This window comes from Epinephelus fuscoguttatus, linkage group LG23 (assembly GCF_011397635.1).
Source record: "Epinephelus fuscoguttatus linkage group LG23, E.fuscoguttatus.final_Chr_v1".
In the NCBI taxonomy this organism is placed as follows: domain Eukaryota; kingdom Metazoa; phylum Chordata; class Actinopteri; order Perciformes; family Serranidae; genus Epinephelus; species Epinephelus fuscoguttatus.
In genome coordinates this window covers 22,492,412-22,520,221 of record NC_064774.1, presented here as the reverse complement: position 1 = coordinate 22,520,221, position 27,810 = coordinate 22,492,412, and the positions used below count along the sequence as shown (strand labels likewise).

The window sequence follows — 27,810 nt, the reverse complement described above, 5'->3', positions numbered from 1 at the left end:
ATTCGTTCAATTATAGATTCTCTGACAAGGAAAATAAAACAACGCTCACCTCCTGTCTTTGCGATGATTTGAAGGTCTGGGGAAAGAGGTCCGTCACCTACTGAGGTGTAGGCCAAAACCTTGATGTAGTAGGTCTTATTGGGGATGAGGCCCTGGATGGTGACAAAGTTAGACCCCCGAACTATCTGCTTCTCCCAGAGGTTGACGTGCTGGGTGGAATCCATGGTGTAGTAGACTCGATAGCCCATGATCTGCCCGTTAGCCTCCTCAGGTTCATCCCAGTGGATGACAGCTGTGGTGGTGCTCAGCATGTGACCTCTGACCTGCCTTGGTGCCGTGCTGGGTGCCTGCTCAGCTGTTTTGGCCTCGATGCTCTCACTGGGTGGCCCTCGCCCAATGTTGTTCACCGCCACCACCCGAAACTCGTAGTCTGAGTACGGGCTGAGGCCTCCTACGCTGTATCGAGTGGTGGCTACACCATCAATCTCCTTATACGAGTCCTCTGAGTACTTGGACTTGTGTTGGATGATGTAGTAGGACACTGGTTCAGGATTGCCGGAATCCCAAGTCAATGTTATGCTGGTGGCTGTGCGCTCGGTCACCACAGGAATGCCAGGAGCCTTGGGCAATGCTGTGATGATAATCATTACATAAATATTAAGAGAAATGCAAATACACAGCAAGGTTATACCTCTGTAGAATCATTTATTTCATGTTTTGGTCCTTAGAGACTTTATTTTAATTTGCAGATGGTTGAATTATATTGATTACATTCATTTACCAGCCCATTGCACATGATACTGATATTATACAATATATCCTGAGTCATAAGAGACAAATATGTTGTGTGCTTTCTATTAGGTGGGTGGATAGTCTTGATATTGTTTCATTTTTCTGGTTTACATTTGTTAAAAAAACAAAAGTCGCACATGAACTAATGTTTGAGATTAAAGGCTCGCATACCCCATGCTCAGCAGCGAAGAGTGCTGTTGTTGTTAATCTCAGATTTCCCAGTGTTTATCACTTTAATAATTTAACAGGTAAATTTATTGCTTTAATTCCCTACACTGTGGCACATGGCAAAAGATATCAGGGCAATAGATTGTCTTTATATGCCATCTGAAGTATGCTTCTGGGGGAGCTTGCTGCCAGACTGTTATATTGTGACTAATATCTCTATGTTATGTCTAGGAAAAACAAAGCTGAGTGTGTGTATGTGAGTCTGTCCCTTGTGTGCAGGGCGACGCCAATCTGGGATATCTGTCGGGTACGCTGCTGTGTAGATATGATTACACTCAGATAAGTAGCATGCCTACAGAGGACACCAAACAATACCGTGCTCACTACCTTTCACACCACCCCTCAAGCCCCCTCCTCTTCTACCTCTTGCTAACAGAAAATGGTGAGCTTGTGGCTCTGTAGCTTTCTAGCTGAGAGATAAGCACTTCACTATATTCTCAATCTGGCATCTAATGCACTGAGGCCGGTGCCAGGGCTTGTCTGAAGCTTTAAGGAATCCTCCGCAGATGACTTATTGTGGCAGTGAGAGGTAAATAACTTTCTTTAAAGCACCGCCAGTAGTCTCTGCTTAGATAGTTTACTCCTAATATAAAACTGCAAATTGATATATGTATTTTAACTATATGCAGGATTTTGAGTGGGCTATTTTAAAGTCCACTTTTAGCCTTCATATGTCTATTGTCGGAGCTGCTGAAATTTCAGCCTTTAATGATAAAGAAGGAGCAGCTTTACCTTTCACTGTTATCTGTGCCACAGCCTCTATCACCCCCAGGGTTGACATGGCCACACAGGTGTAATTGGCCGACTGCCGGACGTCTGTGAGCTCCAAGACGTTCCGTCCAATGGGCATGTCGTCCTCTGGCGTCAGGTCCTCAGCACCCAACATCCATTTGACATATGGCATGGGCGAGCCCACTGCCACACACGTGATATTGACACTGCCGCCTGGCATGATCTCATTGTCTGTAGGTGGAATGGAGAATCGCGGTGGCACCCGGCGTACTGAATAAAAAAAAACAAAACATGGTGTGAAAACCTAGCAGAAAATGGAGCAGTCCAATACATTTATAGAAAAAATGTTCTGAATTCTCCTTGAATGTTGCCAAAGAAAACAGACTGATTGTTTAACACTTAGACATTATACAATAACAACATAAGGATGATGTTAAAGGTTTAATCATAGCACAAAAATTCAATCTGTGTGATAATTTATGATTGTTTGATGAAGGTTAAGTAAACACATTTGATCCAAGAGATTTCAATGGTGAATGTGTTAACACCAACATGAGCCATGCACAAAACGTTCTCATCATCAGTACAGATATACAGAACTGCACAGTGTACTGGAGAGTTGACAGCACTCCACAGTTGTATGCAAAGAAACAACTTCAAGGCTGCGCACTTCCAGCTGATGTGAGATAATGTGCCGCATCACATCCTCACATCACACAAACAATAATGCTCCTTAGAAGTCACACACGCTCTGTACTTTTCAGGCACAATCCAAAGTAGAAACTAGGGCTGTCAAATGTTATGCATTTACACCTTGGATCAACTTTAGAGTGATAACACAGTCACCCTTAACATGTTTCCCTGTCCTACCTTTACTCTTAAAATTGCCTGTAGACTTTAGAACTCTGCCTGATAGCTCAGAGGATGAAAGTAAAGTTATGCATACTTTCTTTGTACCGGTGAATTCAATGACGAATGAGAGGTCTTTAGCTTATCACAAGAGGACCAATTATGTTGGCGCTTAAAGCATTAACGTGTCTCGCTACACTACGTTCTATGATTGTACAAATCAGTCCGGGCCCGTGAATGAATCAAAATCAAGAACATTAACCGATGCTAATTCAAATTATTTCAACGGGACTGCAGGCCTCAGTACAGTTTCAGATAATGGGTTGAGAGAGCTTATTCAGATTGAAAGTTCTGAGATGTAACTTTACCTTAACTCAGGAACATGTGGCAAAGGTTAAGCACCTAAACAAGCCACGTCTTTATAAAAAAGAGCAAATAAGATGCTTGAAGTATATATACAGTACAATATAATCACTGAAAGAAGCTTTTCAGCTGCGTAAAGTGTGTAGGATTTAGGGGAATCTATTGGCAGCAATGGAATATGATAATTATGTTTTTCTGAGTGTATAATCACCTGGACCCACAAATCGTTGTTTTAGCTTAGAATGAGCCCTTAACTAGCAAAATTGTAACCTAAAATAATTGTTTAATAGTCTAGTCTTTGCTTTAACCCCGAGATTAAACTTACAGGACACCTCATGGCCTAACTTCAAACAAAGATGATTTTTTATTTATTTATTTTATATAGATTTTTCATCTTTGTATTGCTGCTGGCAAGCCTGCAGCCACGACTGGACTTCTTTGCAGATTTTTAAATGACTTTTACCTGACTGCTGACAAACTCTCAACGTGACCATTAAAACGTTATACTGGAAAATATGTACAAATAAATAGTGCTAATATATATATATATATATATATATATATATATATATATATATATATATATATATGTATATATACAGTACAGGCCAAAAGTTTGGACACACCTTCTCATTCAATGCGTTTTCTTTATTTTCATGACTATTTACATTGTAGATTCTCACTGAAGGCATCAAAACTATGAATGAACACATGTGGAGTTATGTACTTAAGAAAAAAAGGTGAAATAACTGAAAACATGTTTTATATTCTAGTTTCTTCAAAATAGCCACCCTTTGCTCTGATTACTGCTTTGCACACTCTTGGCATTCTCTCCATGAGCTTCAAGAGGTAGTCACCTGAAATGGTTTTCCAACAGTCTTGAAGGAGTTCCCAGAGGTGTTTAGCACTTGTTGGCCCCTTTGCCTTCACTCTGCGGTCCAGCTCACCCCAAACCATCTCGATTGGGTTCAGGTCCGGTGACTGTGGAGGCCAGGTCATCTGCCGTAGCACTCCATCACTCTCCTTCTTGGTCAAATAGCCCTTACACAGCCTGGAGGTGTGTTTGGGGTCATTGTCCTGTTGAAAAATAAATGATCGTCCAACTAAACGCAAACTGGATGGGATGGCATGTCGCTGCAGGATGCTGTGGTAGCCATGCTGGTTCAGTGTGCCTTCAATTTTGAATAAATCCCCAACAGTGTCACCAGCAAAACACCCCCACACCATCACACCTCCTCCTCCATGCTTCACAGTGGGAACCAGGCATGTGGAATCCATCCGTTCACCTTTTCTGCGTCTCACAAAGACACGGCGGTTGGAACCAAAGATCTCAAATTTGGATTCATCAGACCAAAGCACAGATTTCCACTGGTCTAATGTCCATTCCTTGTGCTTCTTGGCCCAAACAAATCTCTTCTGCTTGTTGCCTCTCCTTAGCAGTGGTTTCCTAGCAGCTATTTGACCATGAAGGCCTGATTCGCGCAGTCTCCTCTTAACAGTTGTTCTAGAGATGGGTCTGCTGCTAGAACTCTGTGTGGCATTCATCTGGTCTCTGATCTGAGCTGCTGTTAACTTGCGATTTCTGAGGCTGGTGACTCGGATGAACTTATCCTCAGAAGCAGAGGTGACTCTTGGTCTTCCTTTCCTGGGTCGGTCCTCATGTGTGCCAGTTTCGTTGTAGCGCTTGATGGTTTTTGCGATTCCACTTGGGGACACATTTAAAGTTTTTGCAATTTTCCGGACTGACTGACCTTCATTTCTTAAAGTAATGATGGCCACTCGTTTTTCTTTAGTTAGCTGATTGGTTCTTGCCATAATATGAATTTTAACAGTTGTCCAATAGGGCTGTCAGCTGTGTATTAACCTGACTTCTGCACAACACAACTGATGGTCCCAACCCCATTGATAAAGCAAGAAATTCCACTAATTAACCCTGATAAGGCACACCTGTGAAGTGGAAACCATTTCAGGTGACTACCTCTTGAAGCTCATGGAGAGAATGCCAAGAGTGTGCAAAGCAGTAATCAGAGCAAAGGGTGGCTATTTTGAAGAAACTAGAATATAAAACATGTTTTCAGTTATTTCACCTTTTTTTGTTAAGTACATAACTCCACATGTGTTCATTCATAGTTTTGATGCCTTCAGTGAGAATCTACAATGTAAATAGTCATGAAAATAAAGAAAACGCATTGAATGAGAAGATGTGTCCAAACTTTTGGCCTGTACTGTATATATATATATATATATATGTGTGTGTGTGTGTGTGTGTGTGTATATACATATATATATGTATTTGTATTTGTACCAAATTGTATCAAACAACAAATATCCATCTAGTCATATGGGGTTTCTGTATTTTGATGTCAATATAGTGTTATGCATGAATAGCTGACCCCATGGGCTTACAAGGCAGACTCTTAATTTCCATGTACATTGGTGTGAGACCAAATATACAAATTATAGGAAAACATGGATAGTATATTTCTCTTCTCTTTATTTCTCCTTCATACTTGATATGCATCATATAAACTGAACTCATGTGTGTAATATTCAGTCCAGTTTGCCTGATTTTCAAATCTTTACAAATAAAATTAGCCCATATTTTGCCATCAAGCCCAACTTTTCGTTTTCCTCAAACCAAAATCATTCAGGAAGTGGTGCACACAGCTTATCATATGAAGTTTGAACATGCACTTAGAGCACTGGCTGAGACAGTTGCAGGGCTCACCGCAACGTTTGTTGTGCATCGTGCAAAACCACACCTATACAGGTGGAATACCAACTTTTGGGTTGGGTTAGGGTTAATGTTCGGGTCTGCCATGTTACACGGCCATGTTCCTGGAGTAGCCCAGAATGGACAAACCAAACACTGGCACTAGTGAGGGCCTTTGTTTTTACATTATCTTGGAAAGGGAGAATTGAGTTGAGGGGTGTTCAGTTTGTTGTAATCTGCAACCTCATCTCCAGATGCCACTAAATCCCACACACTGCTTTTTTAAAAATGTTTTCACAATTTATGTAGAGTACACAAAGTAATCATTTTGTTACATTAATACAGATGCAGGAAACTATGGTCAGATGTGTTTCTTAGTGCTGAGTCTTAGTTAACCAATGTTTGTGTTATATAAGTTTTCTTGTGATTCATAAGTTTTGCTGATGCTAAACAAAGTATTTTACATTTAATTTCAAAATATAATTGAGTGTGATTCTACAGCACTGTCGATATTAATCTGGATTTAAAAAAACAAACAAACAAAAAAAAAACATATCATTTGACAGCTCTAGCAGATACACATTTTCCCAAAAAAAATTCCAAATAAATAAATAAATAAAAAGCTAAAACTTCAAAGAAAAGGTTACACTTTAAAGTTAACTTAAATGTATAACATTCATAATGCACACGGACGGCTTCAAGGCCTTTTGGAGGGGAGCAAGAGTCCGTCATGCATACAAGAACAATACGTGACTTTGTGAGGCAACCATGTAAGGGAGTTAAGGGGAAGAGGGCTGCTGGGGCAAAATAAGTAGTAAAGGAAGACGTGGTGGCACAGGGTGTGATGGAAGGGTTAGTCTGGTAGCACTACATTGTTGTAAATGTGGCTTGCTCAAGGACCCGGGTGAATTAAGAAACACTTAGAGGAAGGCAACACCATCTTAGGACAAAGGGTAAATGAATGGACATAATAAAAAAGACAATATATTATTCCTCCTCAGGGTTTACTGGGGAGGATTTGTATACAAAAACATTTAAATCCAGATCATGTGGATAACTAAGGGGTTTAGGCATAAGGGAAACACACCAGGTAGTGCTGTTAAACATTTAGGACTGAAATTAAAAGTAAAGTCAGTGTTACTGCTAATGGTATTTGAAGTAGATCACTGTTAGCTAGGGTTAGATCTCGTATTATGTTCTGTAGTGAACCTTAAAGAAAGCTGTTAAGAAATATGTCACCTTTAAGTGTCTGAATACTTATATTTATTGCCCGTTAATAGACCCTGCTTTGTAAACAACCACTATAGTCATTCCTGTGACTGTAAACGAGGTAGATGTGCAGGTATATTTGACTGCAACATAGGCACGCGCTTCCTGCTGCCTGCTACTAATCCACCAAGCCCATTCTGTTGAGCACACTGCAGCTCTCCAGAGAGGAAATCTAGGGGAACTGCTTGCATTATTAAATACAACGTTTCTCTCACTCAATATTTAATTAATATCCAATTGGATCATGCTCCCCACAGACATAATATTATCCCGCTCATTTGAATATCATTACATTTGTCAAGTCTCATGGATAACGCTCTAAATACATCATTCTTTGGCGACTTCCTGCGCGGAAACATCCTCGTCAGAGGAAGTGTATAATCTCTGAGGGCAAGGTTGTTTTTACAGCTTGGCGCTTGACTTTAGTGCCAATTACAACAAAGGATGGATTTTGCTTTAACATATTTTTATCTCGGAGAAACTTCAATTGGAGAGAGCACCACAGGGAAAATTTGAGTGTAGTGATGCTTAAATGGCTCTACGGAGAGAAAGATTCAGCGCTCATATGGAGCAGCTCTGCATCTATGTAAAACAGCAGCTATTAGTTTCAGGAGCCCATAGAAATCAAGGACATTGTTCCCACTGACATTATGTGTGAAATTACTTGTTTTTGTACCATAATTTATGTATTCATTTCTTACCCCTCTTATCCCATCAACCTGCTGTGTAGTCATCAGAGAAACCAAGCAGGAACACTGACAGGGAAAGGGTTTGGGCGAGGGCTGGGGAAAAGGGAATGACTAGCTCAAGCGTAGGAGGCGACCATGCAAATAAACCCTTGGACAGATGCAAATATCGTCCCGACCACCCCACCTCAAGGATGCAAACATGCACCACCTGTTTGACAATCAAGCACTCTGACAAGGACTAGGTGCATTCTCAATGGGAGCATGAACATTGAATGAGCGAAAAGAGTAAAAGAAAAATTGATATCGATAGAAGTTTAAAAAAAAGAGAGAGATTGTCTTTGTGGCAAACAAATGAATGTATTTCTGTTTTGTGTGTTGTGTTCAAAAAGTAAAAACACACCAACCTTCTCGCAGCTCTGAGGGATGTAGGAAATTTGATGCAGAACAAAATGAAATAAGGAAAGGAGAAAAACAAGGGAAACACAGAGAGTAAAAAGGCCATGTTTTAGGTGTTCAAATGCTACTTAAACAATTCGAAGGACCTTCTGTCTCCATGGTGTGGGGGAGTCCCTTGTATCTCCCTGATACCCAGATTACAAAGCGAAAGTCTGACATGGCTGAGCTCAAACACTTTGAATAAAAAAGAGTGTTTACTTTAATACAAACTCTGCCCGAGCCATATGGTTAACTTTTATTTAGATTATAATGAATGCTCTAATATATAATATGTATAATGAGACTTGGGCACTGGATGGTATTTGCTGATTAGAAAAGCTAAACATAGGACTCAATAACATTGTAAAATGGCTATGAAAATTACAAAAAGAATATTTATCTGATACAAATATGTGTATTTAATTAAGAATTAGAATTTAAGAATTTAAATAAGACAATACTTGACAAAACTAAGTTAAACAGTGGGTTTTGTATACATATAAAAGCAAATGAAGCCTTGACTGCTGTGTCCATATAAAAGTGAGAAGTGGTAATATTGTGACTTTAAAAGACTAAAAGATCTTAACCTCTATTAAAAAAAAGATTACTAACAACCAAAAACTGTGACTATGTTTTTACTGTTTTATTTTTACAAAGAGTAGGATTATGAAATACCCTTGATATTAGAATTATTTTATCCCAGTTTTAGCTCTTGAAAATTTTAAATTGAATTTAATTGTCATTAAAACTAGTGAGATTAAAGGCGTCCTTCCAATGTTGATCAATAGGGAGAAAAAAGGCCAGAGAGGATCTGTTCACTGCCGGGGAAAGAGTTGGGACTGATGAAGGAGGGCCGGTCGCCCTTTACCACCTCCGACAGTCAGGTTTGAAAGGCAATTAGTAGATAAACACAGCAAGCAGTCTACTCATTGGTGTTAGACTCAGGATTATCAACAGAAAGGACCAGAAACACATAACAGAGCAGATACTGTAGGTTCAAATCAGTGCAGGTAAGTCAAGTGCAAAAAAAAAACAACGGAAAAAAACAAAACAAAAAAAACATCAAAAACAAAACATACTTACAATGGCCTCACAGGAAATGGCCCCTGCAGACTTTATTGGCTGATTTAAAGGTTCCTCATAAATTTTAAAGAGAAAGTTAACATAATGTTTGACAGGAGCATGCCAGTGTCGTCAACACATGTTTCCTACCTCTGACATAAAGATTCGCTGGGGCAGAGTAGCGGGTTCCATCGTTGTTGGTCGCCACACATTCATACTTCCCCTGGTCAGACTCTTCGCTCTGCTCTATCTGGAGGGCTCCTGGTTGGGAATAGCAAACGAGGTAGCAAGGTATGTTTGGTTAAAATGATGTTGATCGCATCTAGTTCACTTTAAGCAAAAAAGAAAAAAAGAAAAAGAAGTGTTTGACCTCAAGGAGGCCAACATCAGCCACCTTCATTTCTAGTTATGCTTTGTCCTTTCAAGCCTCAGACAGTTTGAGGAAAGTTGTAATTAAACAATGTCCAATAAACTGCACGGATGAAATGCTATGTTCTGCATCTGTTACTATATACTCTATGTTTTAAAGTTTATCCCCCATCATTATCACAGCCTGATCCTCTGGCTGAGGACTGTGTTATCCTACATTAGGTGAGGGATAGCTGCAAATGGTAATCATGCAAGACATTGCAATACAAGTATATTGTTCCACTTAACAGGGCTAAAGTAACAACAAGGGAAGGGAAAATAACACATTGTCAACAAAATCCAAAAGAAATAAAAGGAAAATCACCTAAGTTATCTTCTGTCTATAAAACATTTACCTTGTTGGTGACTTCTTTAGAGAAAAAGCCTGATTACTTATAAGGCTATAGGGTTTTAAAAGACACTCATCCTAACGCCAATGTCCAAAAAATGTCATAATTTCACTTTGAAGAATAGGGGCAAGCCCTTCAATATACAACATGTCACTGGACTGGTCAATATGGGGATGAGTGATACTGCTTCAGGGAAACATGGATCAAACAAAAGAGGTTTACAGTATAAGAAAGCAGCATAACAAGGGAGGACAATTGAAAGAAAGAAATTTAGGTATGAATTTTAGCATATTCAATCACAGATCGAGCGTAACATTCATCTAACTGAATAATTTGGGACTTCATCTAGGTGAAGTAGCTTTCAAAAAATGCAGCCCATACAAAAAAATTGAAAAATGCTGCTCATATATTTGGAAAAATATTAATTGAAGTATTATGTAAGGCAAAACCAACATATAACCCTCTGTAACAAAAGTTTTGACATGCAAATCTTGACAAGAAATGTATGTCGGCACAACTTACAACCTTCTGACAACCCTTAGCTGAAAAATAAAATGCAATTGTATTAGAAGACAAAATTCAAAATATCGACCTGAGCCGACAAGAAGGCAACCAACCACTGCTTTTAGCTTGTGAAAGCTACAAAAGACACCCATAAAAATCCACCAATGGGATCAGCAGTGTGGTGTCACATGACCCAGGGAAAAATGGCTTTATGCATCAACAACTCTCCAGCTTCATGTCACACGGCAAAAATGAGCCAATCAGGTCCTCGCCAGACTCTACTGTTTGCCTTCCCCAAACCCTGAAGAAAAAAAAGTCAAAAAGTAAAATAGTCTCCAAACCCAAGAAAAGTAAGAAAAATAGGTGAAAGAGAAAAAAAGCACCGTAGAAACTTTATCAAAAAAGTGGTTGTTTGGGCTTTTTTGTAGAGGTACAGGAGAGGAAAGCAAATAGAAGAAATGGAAAAAAATAGTTTGCAAAGATAGAAAGAATTCTTTGGGAGAAAAAAGCAGAGGAGAGGCAATGTTGTCTTCAGCATGCCTGCGTGATTCCACAGCATCTGTGCATATTTTTTAGTGCTGAACAAGAACAGCTAAGGGGGAAAAAATGCTTGGTTGTTTTAGTTGGACAAAAAGAGGGACACATGATTCGCTATGGCCAAAAAGAAAACAAAAATGAACGGAAAAAATATAGTTTAAAAAAATAATTGTCATTGGATATGCTTATTTGAGCCAGGGCAAGCATATCGCAACTGAGCTAAACAGGCTCTTGAAACCAGAATACAAAGGAGTAAATAAAGCATAGACAAAAAAAATGGAGTACAAATTTAGTCAACGAAACAGGACAAATAAGAAGGAAGGTCCATATGAACGTAATGGGATTTGGTCTTGGTAAACAGGACAAAAATGGAGGTGATTCAAGTGAATGGATGGGTTGACAGCAAGAATGAATTTGTATTATTTTCATTCTGTGAACGTCAGTTCAGCACTCTTACCTCTTATTGGTGTACCACCTGGGTGGATAATATGAATGCAAATAAGATTAGAAAGAAGAAGCATTAGTACGAGTAGATAGAGGCTGGGGGCTTTGGAAGAAGAATCAAATTAGATTTAACAGGGTACGTAAATAAAGGTACTAGAGGAAAGAGAAAGGAGAGAGAGAGAGAATAAGAACTTTTCTGTACTCTACTGGCAAAGAAAGACAGGATTCATCATAGAAAAATCATAGGTCAGAGAGAAGAACTTGTACATTGATGTACCACGGGGAGGTGCCATTTTGGAAGTGGCAATGGCTTCTGAGGACCATCTACTGAGGGGAAAGACTTTGTGGACTTTGTGTGTGAGATTGAGAGCAGACATATTTAAACAATTTGAGATCCCTTTGCTTCACCTGAGCTAAGCAGAACTGGACACCTCCCTAGAATTCTTGAAATTTACATACCCACTATGCTGGTATTGAAAGATTAAATAAGTGAGTAAGTGGTGGTCAGTGAGTGAGTAACATACATGTGAGGAGAGGTCATTACCCAGGTCAGTATATGACAAAACTAAGATAAGGTTTGGTGATTATAATCTCTAGATAAAGGTGATACTACTGTATATAGCTGGCAGTGGTGGGACACTTGAACACCGTGGGGGTGAGGGAAAAGTGTATGTGCCTCTAGTAGTAGCCCTGCCACTAAACTATCTGTTAGTAAAATGCATGCCATGCATTTTAATAGTTGTTGGAAACATGGAAATTAGTGGGGGGTGATGTGTGCTTTAGAGCTAAGCACTTACCAAAGGATTCTGTAGATTTAAAAATATAGAGAGAAGAAAGACAGCATAAGAATATGATTATATTCTTTAAGTAAGTTTAGTTAACAAAGGTTTCGTTAATGCTTGATCAACTACGTGAATCAAAGTCGCACATTAGAAATGAGGGTTAATTCTACACAGTTCTGTTGAAAACAAGTCAGCAGCAGGTAAGTAAGGTTAACAAGACGGTTTAACAAAGGACAGCTGTGAAATCTGTGAAGACAGGTGGTCAAACATACAAGACTTAAAATTTACAAGTAGTTGCGCTAATGCGTTGTCGTTAGCTGGCACATAAACAACCTGATCTCACAGAAATACGTGAAATGACCACGACCTCTTAACACCACATTCCGTGGTGGCAGCACATAATGGGATGAAATTACATGCCGGTACCACGGAAACAATGCCGATGTAAAGTCAGTTAGGATCCTTTGTTGTGGTTGACACACAAATTCCCTGATTGAACAACGTCACGTCAATCTCGTTTTCCTCAGCGATATCTTTAACATTCCTGTATACACACAAAAACACGGAAGTGTCCTTGATAACTCAACAATATGACAGGTTAATGTCAAGGCCATAAAATAAAATAAATGTATTTTGCCAGCTTTTGATAGCGTAGGGCTTTAAGAGCATTGTTTTGTGGGTGGATGGGGTGCGTTCCACTACTGTTTAGTAGCTGCTGTCTGCAGGCTTCATTCCATTTCTGATTGTCGTCCGTCTGCCGTAACCGAATCCAAACGTCACTAATAAATAAATAAATAAGAAGAAAAAAATAAGGCTGAGTACGGAAGAACCAGAGAGGAAACACCATCACATGGAGCTGTCCGCCCCCGGCCACCCTCCACTCCACCAGGGGAGAGCAGACCCCAAACCAGTGCCACAGAACTGTTATAGAGAGCTCTTGACCTCAACTATCATGTGAGTGTAGTCAACAACTGTGGGTGCTGTCAGATATGGGTAAAATGTGGATAAAATTAATTTTCACCCATTTAGAAATTAGATATTTAAAATCTGATGACACAAGTGTGTTTACCATCCCCTTAAAGTCCACAGTGTACACTCAATTCAGTATTTACAACTTCCAAATCTAGGAAAAACACTTATATTTTTTTTAAAAAAACTACAATTCCCTAGGACCGCGCCATGCAGCTTGATACATATCAGCAACATAGTTGTAATTCTTCTGATTTGCAAAGTAGGGCTCTAAATAGGGCTGAAAAACACACTGCACCTAGATGAATTATGTTAAAAAAAAAAGTAAGGATGATGGCTAATTTTTGATATTTTAGCTAATACGCTAGAAATTGCGTTTTTAGGACGGTAGGTTTTTACGGCTTGTAAAATAGAGTTGTAAAATAGGGTCTTAAAAAGGTACATCTACTGAATATATCTAATATTTAGTAAAGCCGAATTAGCAATGACACTGCACCCAGATGAACTAATGTTAAGTAAAAAAGTAAGGATGTTGGCTAATTTCAGATATTTTAGATAGTATTCTCAAAACGGCATTTTTGGGACGGTACGTTTTTTTGCGGCTTGTTAGAGTCGTAAAAAGATACATCTACTGAATATATCAAATGTCTAGTAAAGCCGAACTAGTAATGACACTGCACCTAGATGAAATATGTTAAGAAGAAGTAAGGATGATGGTTCATTTCAGATATTTTAGCAAGTTCTCTAGAAATGGCGTTTTTGGGACTGAATATTTGAATATATCAAATATCTAGTACAGCCAAACTATCATGTTATTATTGTTATTATTATTATTATTATTATTATTGGTGAGAAATAATAACAGAGGGATATATTTGCCGTTTTAATATCAAGAATCACTTTCGTGTTTTTGTGTGTATACAGGACGTTATTGAATCAGGGAATTCGTGTGTCAACCACGACAAAGGATCCTAATTGACCTTACATTGGCATTGTTTCCGTGGTACCGGCACATAATTTCAACCCATTATGTGCTGTCACCACGGAATGCAATGTTAAGAGGTCATGGTCATTTCACGTATTTCTGTGAGATCAGGTTGCACATAAAGCTGCAAGCTATGTCAACTTTTTGGAAAGTAGAATAATCTCTTTGTATTGAGATACTGAAATCAAACTTGGGGTACTCAGGCGAATGGGTATATTAGGGTATGTCGCAGGCAAATAAAAACAAAGCTGGCATCTACACATTAAAGCAAGGGCTGTAAATCCAAAGAATCAAGGGGTGAGGGAAAAGCCTTATGAAGTTTTACGCACTACTGTGGCTAATTAGTGTCCAGAAACAGGTGTATTTCTTTAACCTAAAGATGCTTATGCTTATGCTTATACAAAGCAAATATTTATTCAGAGGAGGTTAAAGGATCCCTCTTTTGGAAGTAAAATTTCAACAAATGCACAAGGACGATGATTAATTTGCTATTCTACATGTTTTCCTATTTTAAAGTCATGTGCACTCGTTAGCAGATTCTGGATGAAGCCGAATGTTGAATATTAATTGTTTAAAAAAAAAAGGCATAAGAAATGAAGAGAATGGATCCAAAGGAAAAAATACTGCACCAATGCAGTGGAAAGGAAATCAACACAAAACAGCAAAAGAATTCATTGTAAAAAGTCACAGCAGTGAGCAATGAGGGCAGAAGTTAGGGCAGAAGCCAGCAAAACACAGAGGGGGAACAATCCCAACAGCCCATGACAACACTGGAAGACAAAGGGAGACACACATACAGACAGCACACACCGGGGCGTACAGAGAGTAGAGGACAGGAAGTAGTAGAAACAATGCCATTACCTACAAAATTAAAAGCCAAATGAGAAGTTAAATTATGGGAGGAAGAAGAGGATGAAAGAACAGAGGAGACAACAGGGGGAGCAGATCAGATAGAAGGCAACAAGAAAGAAGACTCCCTGTTTTCGTAATTAAGTTTTCAGCAGAGGAAACCTACCTGATCTGAGCTGCTTAATGCGCCCATTGTTGTTGGTGGTGTTGACAGGGAGGAAGTCTTTAAACCAGGAGATGTCTGGATCGGGGTTGCCGCTGGCGGCACAGAGCATGGTGGCAGTGCGTGTTCGCTCCACCACTTTCAACTGTGGGCCCATGTCTATGGTGGGGAAACCAGGGGGCAGCTGGTCCTCTGGAAAAAGATGAGAGACATTGTAGCAGAGGTCAGATTCAAAGAGTCAGTGTTCCTCCTCAAACCATGTGCAGAGCTAATGAGGAGGGAGAGCCAGTGGGAGTCATAGTCATGAGCCTGCAGAGCAACAGAATGAGCGACAGATCTATCTGCAATTGTTGGTCATGTGTCGTGTGTAGTTACAAAGAGACAGTAGAGGAGCAAGATAGAAGATGCTTTATTGTTACAGTGTTAACTCTGTAAGTAAAACATTAATTGTTTCTAAAGTCATGACATTTACAAACTGTTTTCCCTACCCATAATTGGTATTGACAAGGACACAAAATGAACAAAACGTGAAAATGGACGACAGCACAGTTTCATTTCCAAGCAATTAAAAGGAAAGTTCAGGGGTATTTGGGGAAATAAACATAATCACATTCTTGCTCAGAGTTAGATGAGAAGATAAATACCACTCTCGTATCTGTCTGTTTAATTTGAAGCTGCAGCTTTTTTCATACATGTTCACATTCTATGGATCATTTTGTCACATAGATTCTCTGGATTGTAAGTTTATTATGTTCAGGGGCTCTTCCCGAGGTTTTTCCTTATCTGTTACAAGGGTCTGAGGACAGAGGGTGTCGTCTACTGTGCTAGATGTCGACCGATAGTGGATTTTTAAAGGCCGATAAAATGATAGTTTGTAAAAGCCGATAGCTGATTAATTGGCTGATATCACTTTGCTTTGCTCAAGCACGCTAGCACTGGACCCTCTGTTGAAGTGCAGCCAAAAAATCACGAAGAACAATACACTTTGACAAACTCACACGGCAGAGCGGACCTGCTTTCTCTGGACCTTTACCCACTGATCAGCTCCTTTTTGCTCCATTTAACACAACCCTCCCCTCTTCAGCTCCGGGTGAGGATGTACTGGTGGAGGCTACACAGCCATCAGCTACTACTAGAGCCAAGTTCTGCCAATAATAGTTTGTGAAGCGTCTTATCGGCACTGATTAATCGGCCAAATCGATAATTTTGTCAACCTCTATACTGTGCACTACAGATTTTGATTTGTGATATTGGGCTATGTAAATATAATTGACTAACTGAGCTAGGAGTCACCGAAAAAGAATTTTTTGTAGTGTTTTTCTTTAGATAACAGAGAGGAAGAAAGTATATCTACCCTGGCTAAACATGCATTCAGGTGAGGTGGAGCTTTGAAGTTCTTTGATGGTGGCAGGTGGCTTTGCTGTGTTGAATAAGCTGTCTTGTTCCTGCCTGTGTCTCAACTTACCGACTGAACAAGGCGGGCTACATCTTGCTGCCGTTTGAGATGTGAGGAGAAGATAACTCACGTTGCTCCTTGCTCCAAACATGTTCTTTTAGCAAAACAAAGGGAATCAAAGCCGAGAGCAGCTTTGTCTGAAGCTCACGGCTCCAAACAGGAAGTATTTTCGGCTCGCAGCAAGTGATGATCTTTGAGAGGGAGCAGAGTGGAATTTTCCATATGCCACGAGATCTCCGTATGCAGAATGTCTGCCTCTTCGCAAAGTTAGCTGAGTGTAAATCTGCAAAACAAGACCTGCTTATTCTGAATGCCAATGAGGTTTATGTGCACCTTTAAGTTTTCCTTTCCCCGCTGTGATATGGCTAATTAGTGTCTTCCGCTGCTCTTGTAAACGGCACCTTTTTGGAAACACTTTCTTCATTAAATTTTCATGAGGAGACATCAGTCTGGAAACAGCTTTGAGATGCCATAGCCTGCACACAGCCAAACGACAATCATGGCCGCCTTCCAACAATGCTTTTGGGTATCTGGCATGAGAAACCACCTCGATGGATAAATCTTCTCAGAAATAGACTGTATTACAAATGAGTGACTTCAGACTGAACTGCAAAACTTTCCGATGCAACTCTGTGTCCCTGTCTGAACTGACATATGTTTTGTTAGTGATTGAGGGGTGTTTTTTCCTTGCATGTTCTAATGGGCCAATCGCAAAGCAGCATTCTCTTAAGACTTCTCAAACTGGTTTTAATGGATTACTGTCCTCTATAATGTGAATACTGGTCATTTTCTTGGCAGTTGTGCACTGTTAGTTATACTGGGAATCTTGGCCCATGCATCCTCATACATTATGGTTTATCACTGCGTGTCCTTGACATGGTGTGCAATATATATATGTTATCTTTATCCCTTTCAGTATCCATTAAGGTAATGAGAGCTGCCCCGGCTACACTCTTGTTAAAAGTTTGTGGGCATCTGGCACTGTGTTTGCTTGTTGTTTGCACAAAATTGATGTGCTGCTCATTAAAACAATAACCACTTAGTCAATTCACCTCAGTCACACAGTGGCCATATTTAGTTAACATCGTAGTTAAAGTAGGAGAGTGGATAGAACTGATGCCAGGATAACAAAAATTCAGAAATTCCCCAAATGTTCTCTTTTTTATTCTGTCAGCTTGTTTTTTGCCAAGTGTGTATCTGTTTTACAGTCATTAACTGTGATTGCATGGTTATGGATGGTGTGTTCTATTAATTTTAGGTGTTAATGTGATAGGCGTCAAGAACTCTATTAGCTATTAGCTGTGTTTCTAATTTGCAGTGACATAAACACAGGAAATAAAACTGCACTACATTAGGTACTGTGATCGTCATTCATAGAACAGTTTCTCGTACATTTAAAAATATTCACACATACAGTATTTAAATTTAGTGCCTACTCCAGAGGGAACAAAAGCAACAGAAAGAAGGTTGGTCATAACAACGCATCTTCTCTAAAAGCACCACATTAACTATCAAGCAACAGGGAAAAGTCTAATCTGAAAAACTGCGCTGCAGTGCTCATTCAAATGGAGAAAGACATGGAGGAGGGGGAAAGGAATTAATTGTACAAGGTAGCTCCTGTCCAAGCTCCCTTCAGCCTGTTCAAGGTCGAACAGACAATTAGTCGATTCTACAGTGAGTCAAAAGTATACCTGATCAAACACAATAGCCAGAAGCAAGCCTCGGAGCATGGATGCGTGTTGAATATAGTAATTGGATGTGACAATCCATGCGAACTAAAAAGCAAGTCCTGTGAAATTGCAATGTATTCTCAAACAAAGTGCTCAAGAGATCATAATTTAGCTGTCCTTTAAGAAGTCAGAATTGTTCTAGCGCTGCAGTGTGCGATGTCCCTGGTTATTCAGCTCTAAGGAGCAAAGAAGAGGGTGTAGGGTTCGTTTTAAATTGTAAATGATGCAGCTTATGTCAATATGATAGGTTTTCAAAATCAGGATCCTGCAGTAAAACCGTAGTTTGATTTAAACGATTAATTAGCTGCAGCGTGGCTTACTGAAATCATGAAAACATATAAAAAAAGAAGCTGGGTCAGGCATACAAAGGGCACTTTCATCTTCCCTGTCCTATAGAATGTGTGTGTTACATGATGCTAGCCCGTAACTCCAGTGCAGGCAGCTGATATGACTCCAGGCAGTGCATTTAAAATTAATGATCTGTTACAAAGGTTTCTGGCCTTCTCAATGCATTCTTGCTCAGCCCAGAAATGTATTTTACAGCTGCTTTGTGCAATCATGCTCATCTAGAACGGCCACAAAGTCATGACATCAACTGTGAGGTATCTAAAAACTTTTCTTGCATAGGACTTTAGAGTAAGATAAAAAAAGAAAGGAATAATAAACAAGAGTACTTTGACGTTCTCAATCTCACTGCAGCTCTCAGCTATACCCTCATTTACTTCCCAAAGAGAATTACCATTGTGATAATAAATAAAGGGAGGGAAATTGAACACATTTGCTAGCTTGTGCTGTGATTAACAGCTCACGTCAACAGAGCTGCTGCAGCATTTCCCTTACAAGGCAAAGAGACCAGAATGAAATCAGATTAATCACTATGTAATTTGAGCCACGGCGTGTTTGTTGTACGTTTTTGGAGAAGTTGGGTTATTGACAATGTGTTAAAAGTAAAGAATGAAATAATTAATCAACCAGGAGCCAAGCGGCTGGTAGTTTTTCCCATGTGCTATGTTTGCAGTTCCGCTAACAGTCAGGAGGTTGGTTTTCGACTTGTGGTTACATAAATTATCAGCAAGGAGCTACTTCATTACCCCTTTAGGAACCCTGAGCTGCATCCTGATAGGAGTGGAAATTGGACAAGTTTGATTTGCTTGTAGTGCATTTGTTTTTGAATGTGTGTTTTGGGGATAATATACTGTGTGCTGTCTGAACTGAACATACAGCCCCAAGCTAGCTTGTACAATATATGAAAGTCAAAGCTGAAAGGTGAAAATATCAGAGAAAAAAAAGGGTTTTTACAGAGTTTCCTGCTTCCTTCTTCTACCTCGCTGAGAGCTGCAATCTCAAGGACAGCCTAAGACAAGGGCAGTTTCTGCTTTACAGACCCATACTGTATATTCAACAATGGATCTACACACTAAATGAGATGGAAGGGAGAGAAATGCTGAAGTCACCTTCTAGAGAAGTGCTGAGCACTGGTGCTTGATATAAAAAGACTCCCAATGACAATTTGCACACATTAGCCACTGCCAGGCTATCAGGCCATATGAGTGTGCAGTGCCAAGTATGGGAGGAGTATAAAAAGGACATTGGCTCAAAAAGTACCTCAGTGAGCAGATTTCTGCTGAAGACATAAGGCCACTGGACATAAACTCAACCCATTAGCAGATTATATCTATTGATCACTCATACAAAATACGAGCGCACGTGAAATCACATTTTCCTCGTATGAAAACAGCGGCCTTTTTTCTGAAATGGTGCTCGAGTGCAGCATAAATTCAGCACAATGTGTCGCCATATTGCAGTCGGTGCCAAAAAACATACACTCGCAGCCTCAGCTCAAAGTAAACTTCTTACCTGCTGTGGTGTAGTGGCTTGAGTGACAAACTCAAGTAATATCCTCCTTGTTTAGGCTCTAATTAAATAAGCCTAATTGAGTCTCAACAGATAAAGGTACCATTCAAATGTGATCTGTTACTGTTTACATGTTTGCTCAGTTAGCGCTACACCAAGGCACTTGTGTGTATGTGCAGTCGGAGGTGATGTTTACAAGGTATTACAAGACTAATGCAGTTACATCTATGGAGTGGAATTCATTAAAAAGATAGTGCAAGCAGACAGTAAAACTAAGGCCAGGATGTTTGCTTGCGCTTATCTGCTAAGATGTTGACAGCTGTGGGAAACTGTGGCTCCAGAAAACCAAATTAAAAGCATGTTCTTCTCTCCTGCATAACACCTGCAGTGCACCTGCCACTGCATACAGTGGGCGCCGTTTTTTATTTGGTGAATGATGGACTATTCACAGAGCACAGGTTTTGAATGAAGCAATTACTGTACCCAGTGGGTTGGTGTTGCCAAATATTAATAGACTGCTCATATTGCATGTGCTTAAGCTTGTAGGTTTAAAGCTTTAACTGGAGTAGGTTTGGTATTGTATTGTAAATGATGATTAACATTAAAATGCAATGCAACATTAGCATAAAGATGTTGAGAAAACTGTAAATCTGACCTTTCAGTCATTAAGTGAGATGTTTTTTATGTCACTGAAATCACATTTAGCAGCAACATTACTGAATGAGTACAAAGGAATTTAAGAGGAAAATAAACCTTTGTTGCACTGGACGTTCCAAGTGAAGCACTATAAAAACATAAACCTTTCCGGTCACATTCTGGCTTTTGTTCCGTGGTTGCTGCACAAGGATTGGATTTGGTCCCACCCTTTTCTTCCCAGGCGGAACAAGACTTTTCACCCCACAGTTGAGGTTATTCTTCAGGGAAAATCACTGCAAGCCATAATAAGATATATTTGTTGGATGTATTTGAGTGGATACAATCTCCTCAAAGGGGCTGTCACAGGTCACTTGCTGTGGCAGCGCGGTGGAGAAAAGTGTGTGTCAAGACGTATTGTTGTTTGAGGATCTCTCCTCGCCAAAAGATGCTGGATTATGGAAGTGTGGGAATTTGGGGCAGATGTCTTCAAGTCGACACTCTTACATTTTACACTCTCTTTCCCCTGCCCTAAAGATTATCCTTGCCCAGTTTAGGAATCAATCTGATTCTCGCTCCCCCTCCCCAGATAAGATTTCAGGCAGAACAAAAAGACGAGCCACAAAACATTACCCATGGAGTGTGACAGCAGTGCTTATTTTTCTCAGCAGCCCGAGTCAAAACCACCGCACCATAGCATATAATTTCAAGTTGAGGGACACTGATTAAAGCTCTTTCCACGCTCAAAAATCCAAAAGAAGTGAGAAAGAAGATGGGAGAATTTAGCAGGGTTAGGGTGCTAATCATGTTAATCATACAGCACTCTTGCTGCTCACAAGGACATCATTTGGAATTGGCCTGTTTCATGGCCTGCTAATGCATTAGCTGACCTAGATTGAATTAGGACTTGGTGTTTTAGAAACTAGTAAAAGGTAATTAATGAAGAAAATAATTCCATACACAATTAAAGGTTATGGGTGAAAAACTTGTAGTGCATCAGCATCTTAGAAAATCAAATCTTGACAAACATACACACACATACACATAGATAAATTATAAGTATCTCAGAGCAGACATTTTGTGACATGGAGTTTTTTTTTCAAATTGAGGTTGTTGATTTCGAACATATTAACACGGCAACATTGTCCATTATAATTTGTTTACAGTTCTCTAAAAATTTGTTGCAGGGCTGGTTAATACATCCGTTCAGAGACGACCTGAATCCTCTTCAACAAAATGTTCTGTTCGGCTCCTGTTCAACTGACGTATTCAATTATTTTTTTTTCCTTTGGCATGGGAGAGGGAACTGTTAATTATGCTTTTGTTTTCACACAAACAAAATTACTCAACCAAACGTAAGAGCTCTTGATTAACAAAGGCAGACAGCAATTCCATTTTGTGCCAATTCTATGACGGCATCTGTTCTATTTTTCTCTTTCCCTCTCTCTAATGTTTCACCACTTTCACCCACATCGTTGTTGATTTCCTTGCTCTACTTACAAGGTACACTTAATGCTCTGGTTAAAAAGGTGTACTTCTCCAATCTAGTGCCTAATGATTGACAGGTTCTAAATCTGAGCCCACCCTTTGCTTTATCAGCTACCTGCAGCTTGGTTAAACTATCTCAAACTTGGACTCAGACAGAGTTGCTTTACACAACACTCCATCCATCATTCTGCCTATAAACTTTTGCAGAGGTGAAACTTGTCCCCACATCAATTTTTGACCCTGGGACTAGGGCATCCTGATACTTTGTCTAACTTGTGTCCCTTATTTTCAATTTTCACTGAACAACACAGCTGATAAATGGCTACAGTATGTAGACCTTGACCTGGATTAGATGCAACACTTTCTGATAATGATTGTTGCACACATGCTTGGACATTGTTGCCAGCCTTTGATTGTTTTATCACTGCCTCGGGTAGCAAACTTGCAATAGTTAAGATAAAATTGAAAGTGACGACCCATAAAGTATTGTTCATGAGTTGCAGGTATAGACATTCATTTAGAGGGCAACAAGTCTGACAGGCATTCAGAGTATAAAAGCACATGTGCATCTTTGCTGAGCAAAAAGAAGAAATGACGAATTGAAATGCCTGAATTTTCCCTAAATGCCCTCAGAGAATCCAAAGCCTGTATTTATCTCATTGATACATCCCAGTGCTGTCTGGCACATATGTTGTCCAGTCTAAATAAGATTAGGTTTTCCCCCAGAGCTTCCTTTGAGCCAGATTTCCCAAATAAGCCTCCTGGCACCTGCACTGGGTAGATATTGCTTAAGTAATCCAATAATGGGAAAACAAAATGCTCAGCACTTCCATCTAATAAGGCAAACAGTGATGTGTGGTGGGGGACAATTCCGAAATACATCTTCCCCAAGTTGTTTTTTTAAGGGTTCACAGGCTAGTGAACTCCGAGTCAACCTTCAAATTGTTTTAAAACATGGCATGTGTCTGGACTGATGTGGTTTTTATTATTGCGCCGACTGGAAAAGACTCCCGAGAAGCTCGAATGTGAGAGCATGCCCCAATTATATGCTTGGGGCTGCAGTATTTTATGTTCCAAAGCCTTAGATAAACTGATAGGAGAAAACGTTAAGTGGCAAGGCATGACTGCTTTCCAGTTTAGGTTTACAAATGTGCCAGTGCAGGACTCGCAGGTCAAAACTAAGCCTGTTGTATCTAGCAGAGTGCTGGCGAGTTCATGTTTGCTGTAGAAGCCCATGATCCATTTATCTCAACTGAGGATATAAATGTATGTTTCAGTCTTCATAAATAACACTGATAGAGTGGGTACCTCAGAAAAAGGATACTTGGCTTTCCCTCGAAGTTAATGTATGTGTCTGCATGTGTCTAATGTGTAACAAGGCCCTATTTTCACAGAGAAAAATCAGTCATTTATAAACCATATGAGGGAAGGTGAAAACAACAAGAAAACCTACTACATGTTCCACCCACACTAAGTCTGTCAGAAAACTAGAACATCAGTGACATCCACACAGGCGGCATTATGTTTTCAGGTTGTACATCTGTATTTCCATACATTTGTCCCTCCCATTCTCGTGAACATGGTATCTCAAGAACGTTGTGTGAGAATTTCCTCAAATTTGGCACAAACATCCCCTTTGACTCAGCCATAAACTGATTATAAACTGGTGGTAAAAGGTTAACGTGACTGTGACCTCCAGTCTGTCCCATTCTTATGAATGCAGTATCTCAGGAACACCTGGAGGGAATTTCTTCAAATTTGGCACAAACATTCACTTGGACTCAACAATAAACTGATTAGAATTTGATTGTCAAAAGTCACTGGGACCTCACAAACACATTTTTGGCCATAACTCAAGAATTCCTACGCTGATTTTAACAAAATTTCATAAAAAGGTCAAACAGAATAAAATTATGAAGGGATGATATTTTATATCCATGAGACTGTGACATCATCATGTTCTGCAAAAACACTTTTATGGCTACTGATCAATGGCATAACTCAGGAACACAAGGGGAGACATTTGGTCAGATACTGAATTGGTGACACTAATCTTGGGTGCCCACCTTGAAACTGTGCTGATTGTATAGATCTTCCATGCTACCAGGTTGAGGATGTATGCAAAGCATCCTCGTTCACCAAAAAATAAACCTCACTTCACAACGTATGCTATATGAGTCTGGACAGACATGGATACAAACTGCTACTTGACTGGTTGGCGGAGGCATACAACCCCAGGCGGTAATTCTAGTTACAAATGTGCCCCATTATACTGCATTTTGTGTAGTGAAAAACTGGGTTCTTCAGTGCAACAGAAATCAGCAGTAAAAGAGGAGGAGGGGTGGAAAAGCTGGGCTGAGGAAAATATGCTTTAGTTTAGTTCATTAGTTGATTCTACAGGTATGGAGCACACTAATGAATATTACTGTGAATGTGCCACAGTTGGCTCAAACAGCTAATTCCAATTTACTATAATCGAGTTTTAAGAGGAGCAGGCCCACTCCAACACAAAGTGGCATTAAGTCTCTCTGGCTTGGTACCTCTAAAAGGTAGTTCAGTAATTTGCTGAACAAATACAGTCTCTTTGAGAAAACTGCTAATACCCAAGGGCAGACAACGAGGGACCATCTAGTATCCACTAAAATTTTATTTCGCCCTTGTTGCCTAAAGGAGCAAAACAAGAATGGATTGTGAAATACTACCCAGCGTGTTCTGCTGTGATGATGAACGTTGGAACGAAATACAGGAGGGGGAAGGTGAAGGCACAGAAAGCCCTTATAACCCGAGGTTCATGGCACTCTGTCTCGGTGAAAAATAGCATCGCTTCCCCCTTTGCCCTGCACTGATTGTTTCTTCCATAAATCCCCTTTGAGATTGTATAATTAATTGAATGCTGCTTATTTGTCATTAAAAACCCTTGCCTAATGCCTGAGATTATGAGGGAACCATTGTAGAGTCAATCTATTAATCACCAGGCCTTTTTTCTGCTGAAAAACCTTCACAGACGAACAATTCGAGCAGTTGCTCATTCTCAATGACATTGGAAAACTAGTTGTAAAACTCTTAAGTCGACAAACTGGTGTCATGGTACATTATGCCTTTTAAACACTTAAAAATCTCTTCACGAGTATGGTTAAACAAGGCAATTTCATTTGTGGATCACATACTTCACCCTGAAAGACAGAATGCACATTTGCAGTTTTCAGGTATTGCTAGAAAACAGAGTAGACGGTCATGGGATGTCATCTCCCTTTACAGCTGTATTGGGAGGCCTTACACTCACAGGAAACTCGATACAGAAGCAGCTGTTGGGATTTTGGTTGGAATTTGGGTGGAATTTGAAAAACTCAATCCAGGTCAGAAATTCTTGAGAGTTATGCTTCAAAATTACCCTGCCCAGTGTTCCTCCAAGCCTGCCATCCCCCATAGGCGTTTTTTATGGCCATCGCTGCTGGGGCAGATTGGATCAGCCAAGCAGAGGGCATGCAACAGAGATGTACACCACTTTTGGCAAGGCGCCCCTACTCTCCCTAGGCCCCATGTCATTCATAAACATGACGGATTAGCTGTGATATTCCTCCATTTACAACATAAGCGAAGGGAGTTGGAGGAAGAGAATGAAAGCAGAGAGTGAGTGTTAGTGTCGGATGCCCCTTAGGGGTAGTGCTAAAATGGATGGGTAAAGAGGGAGATGAAAAGGAGAGATGAAGCAGGAAGGGCGGAGAGGGGGCCTTTCTCTACAGGCCTGGCTGGGCAAGCAGCAAAGCAGGCAGGAAGCCAGGCACAAAGCTCCATTTACGCTCAGATGCCCCCCCCCCCCACTCCACACCACCCCACACCTCCACCCACCCACCCACCCACCCTCTTCTTGCTTTACAGACTACACGTCAGCTCAGCCAGATGTACTGTTCTGAGTAAAGATCACCTAGGGGGAAGGTGGAGATGGAGAAAGGGAGATTTCAAGACCTTTCCTACCTACAATCATGTCTTTCTCCCACACTGCCATTGTCTTTTGAATTTGCCTTACTCACTGACTTGATATGCCTCGATCCAGCCGAGGCTCATCTGAGACTTTAAAAGATGCTTGATGTTAAAGACTCTCCCTCAATCTGTCTTTGTCTGTCTCCCGCCTTCTTTGCCTTCTGTCTCTCTCCCACCCTCTTCAGGATTTCACTTTGCATATTCCATTTGCTGGTTGTTACCTTGAGCAATGATTCCATTTACTTTAGAAAACAGTGCCCCATTTATTCAGAGTTGGGGAAAGGAAAAAAAAAACTTCTCTTGTTGTCATCTTATCTCCCATCAGCATTTTTTTCTGTTATTATTAGTAATATTCAAAGGAGGAGGAAGAGAACTATTTGACAATGCTTTGAGCTATTTGCCAAACACAAAGCTAAAATGGATGTCGCTTATTTTTCTCAACTCCATGAAACCTACCTTAGGAAGCCTCTTCTTTTTTTTCTAGCTTTTTCTTAACAGTCCATCAACCCTCATTTGATCCTCTTGAGTGCATTAAACATTCACAGATAAAGAGGACGGGGCAGAGAATATATAAACAACCACACACTGCCTTCTCCTTAGAGACACCCCTGTCATGATGAAGCATATACTGCCAGACATCTGTTCTGTTTTCTGTTTCAGGCCTATTCATTGTATATCCGCCCTCTTACCGCCCACTTCCGATGACTATATGATGCTTGATGTGTCAAAGTTAAATAAAATATATGTTTTTGTGTCAATATCGATCAGAAAACAAAATTGAACTATTTAGGTTGATGTATTTGTTTTGTGTTTTCAGGGGAAGCTGATAAAGGCCAGAAGCTGGAGCCAGCAGGGGCTCAAGAGAGTATCAGCAACCAGGTGAGTCTTCCGACCGGGCAGGAAAAAAAGACAGAAGGCAAAACTGTGAGACACTGAGTTGCTTCATTAACCTTCATGTACTATACATTCAGAAGCAGGCAGGTCACTATGATCAAATGGGCGTTTCTAATACCATGGCATATCATTTACCAAAGTCTGTGTATGTCAAGGGAAAAAAAGACGGTGTGAGACTGTTTATGTGTGTATGTGGAGGTGTGTATTACTTTACTAGCAAGAAAGCATCCCATCGGCTGTCAGACTGCTTCCACAAAATCCTCTGAGCTTTAATCACTTTTAGCATTTTGTGCATGACAGTGCCAGATAACTTTATGGGTCACGGCCCGCGACTCTTCAATTTGAACATGGTATCATCAGACTCAGACGAGTACTCTGGGAGTCTTTGCGGTATAAATGTCTCAGGAAACCGACTTCATACAAGTTCACTTCCTCCTCAGAAAAGGAAAACCTAGCACAGGCCATTTCAATAATTGATATAGCTAAAAGCTTGCTACAGGAGAGGGGAGTATAGAGATTATTCATGCTTGCTGACATCCTGCAGAGAAGGACCTCTTGGCTCACAAAGAGCCCTAATGGAAAATGGGGTTATATCAGGCTTTCAAAATTTATCAGATGGGCATTCTCCCCAAAATCGACTGTGGGAGATGA

The 27,810-nt window shown here is 40.1% G+C and overlaps 1 protein-coding gene across 31 annotated transcripts in view; it reads right to left on the bottom strand.

Moving 5' to 3' along the window:
• The window catches only part of LOC125884463 (receptor-type tyrosine-protein phosphatase delta-like), a 427,644-nt gene that overhangs the window by 42,361 nt on the left and 357,473 nt on the right, over positions 1-27,810 (bottom strand). For 22 of the 31 annotated variants that reach the window (XM_049569458.1, XM_049569467.1, XM_049569463.1 and 19 more), the window contains 5 exons: positions 15,127-15,315; positions 11,389-11,406; positions 9,283-9,393; positions 1,753-2,022; positions 50-631 (listed from right to left, as the gene is read on the bottom strand). In XM_049569458.1, coding sequence (XP_049425415.1) covers positions 50-631; positions 1,753-2,022; positions 9,283-9,393; positions 11,389-11,406; positions 15,127-15,315 — 1,170 coding nt within the window. The remainder of the gene's footprint in view (positions 1-49; positions 632-1,752; positions 2,023-9,282; positions 9,394-11,388; positions 11,407-15,126; positions 15,316-27,810) is intronic. The other 9 variants (XM_049569464.1, XM_049569465.1, XM_049569466.1 and 6 more) reach the window with 1 other exon arrangement.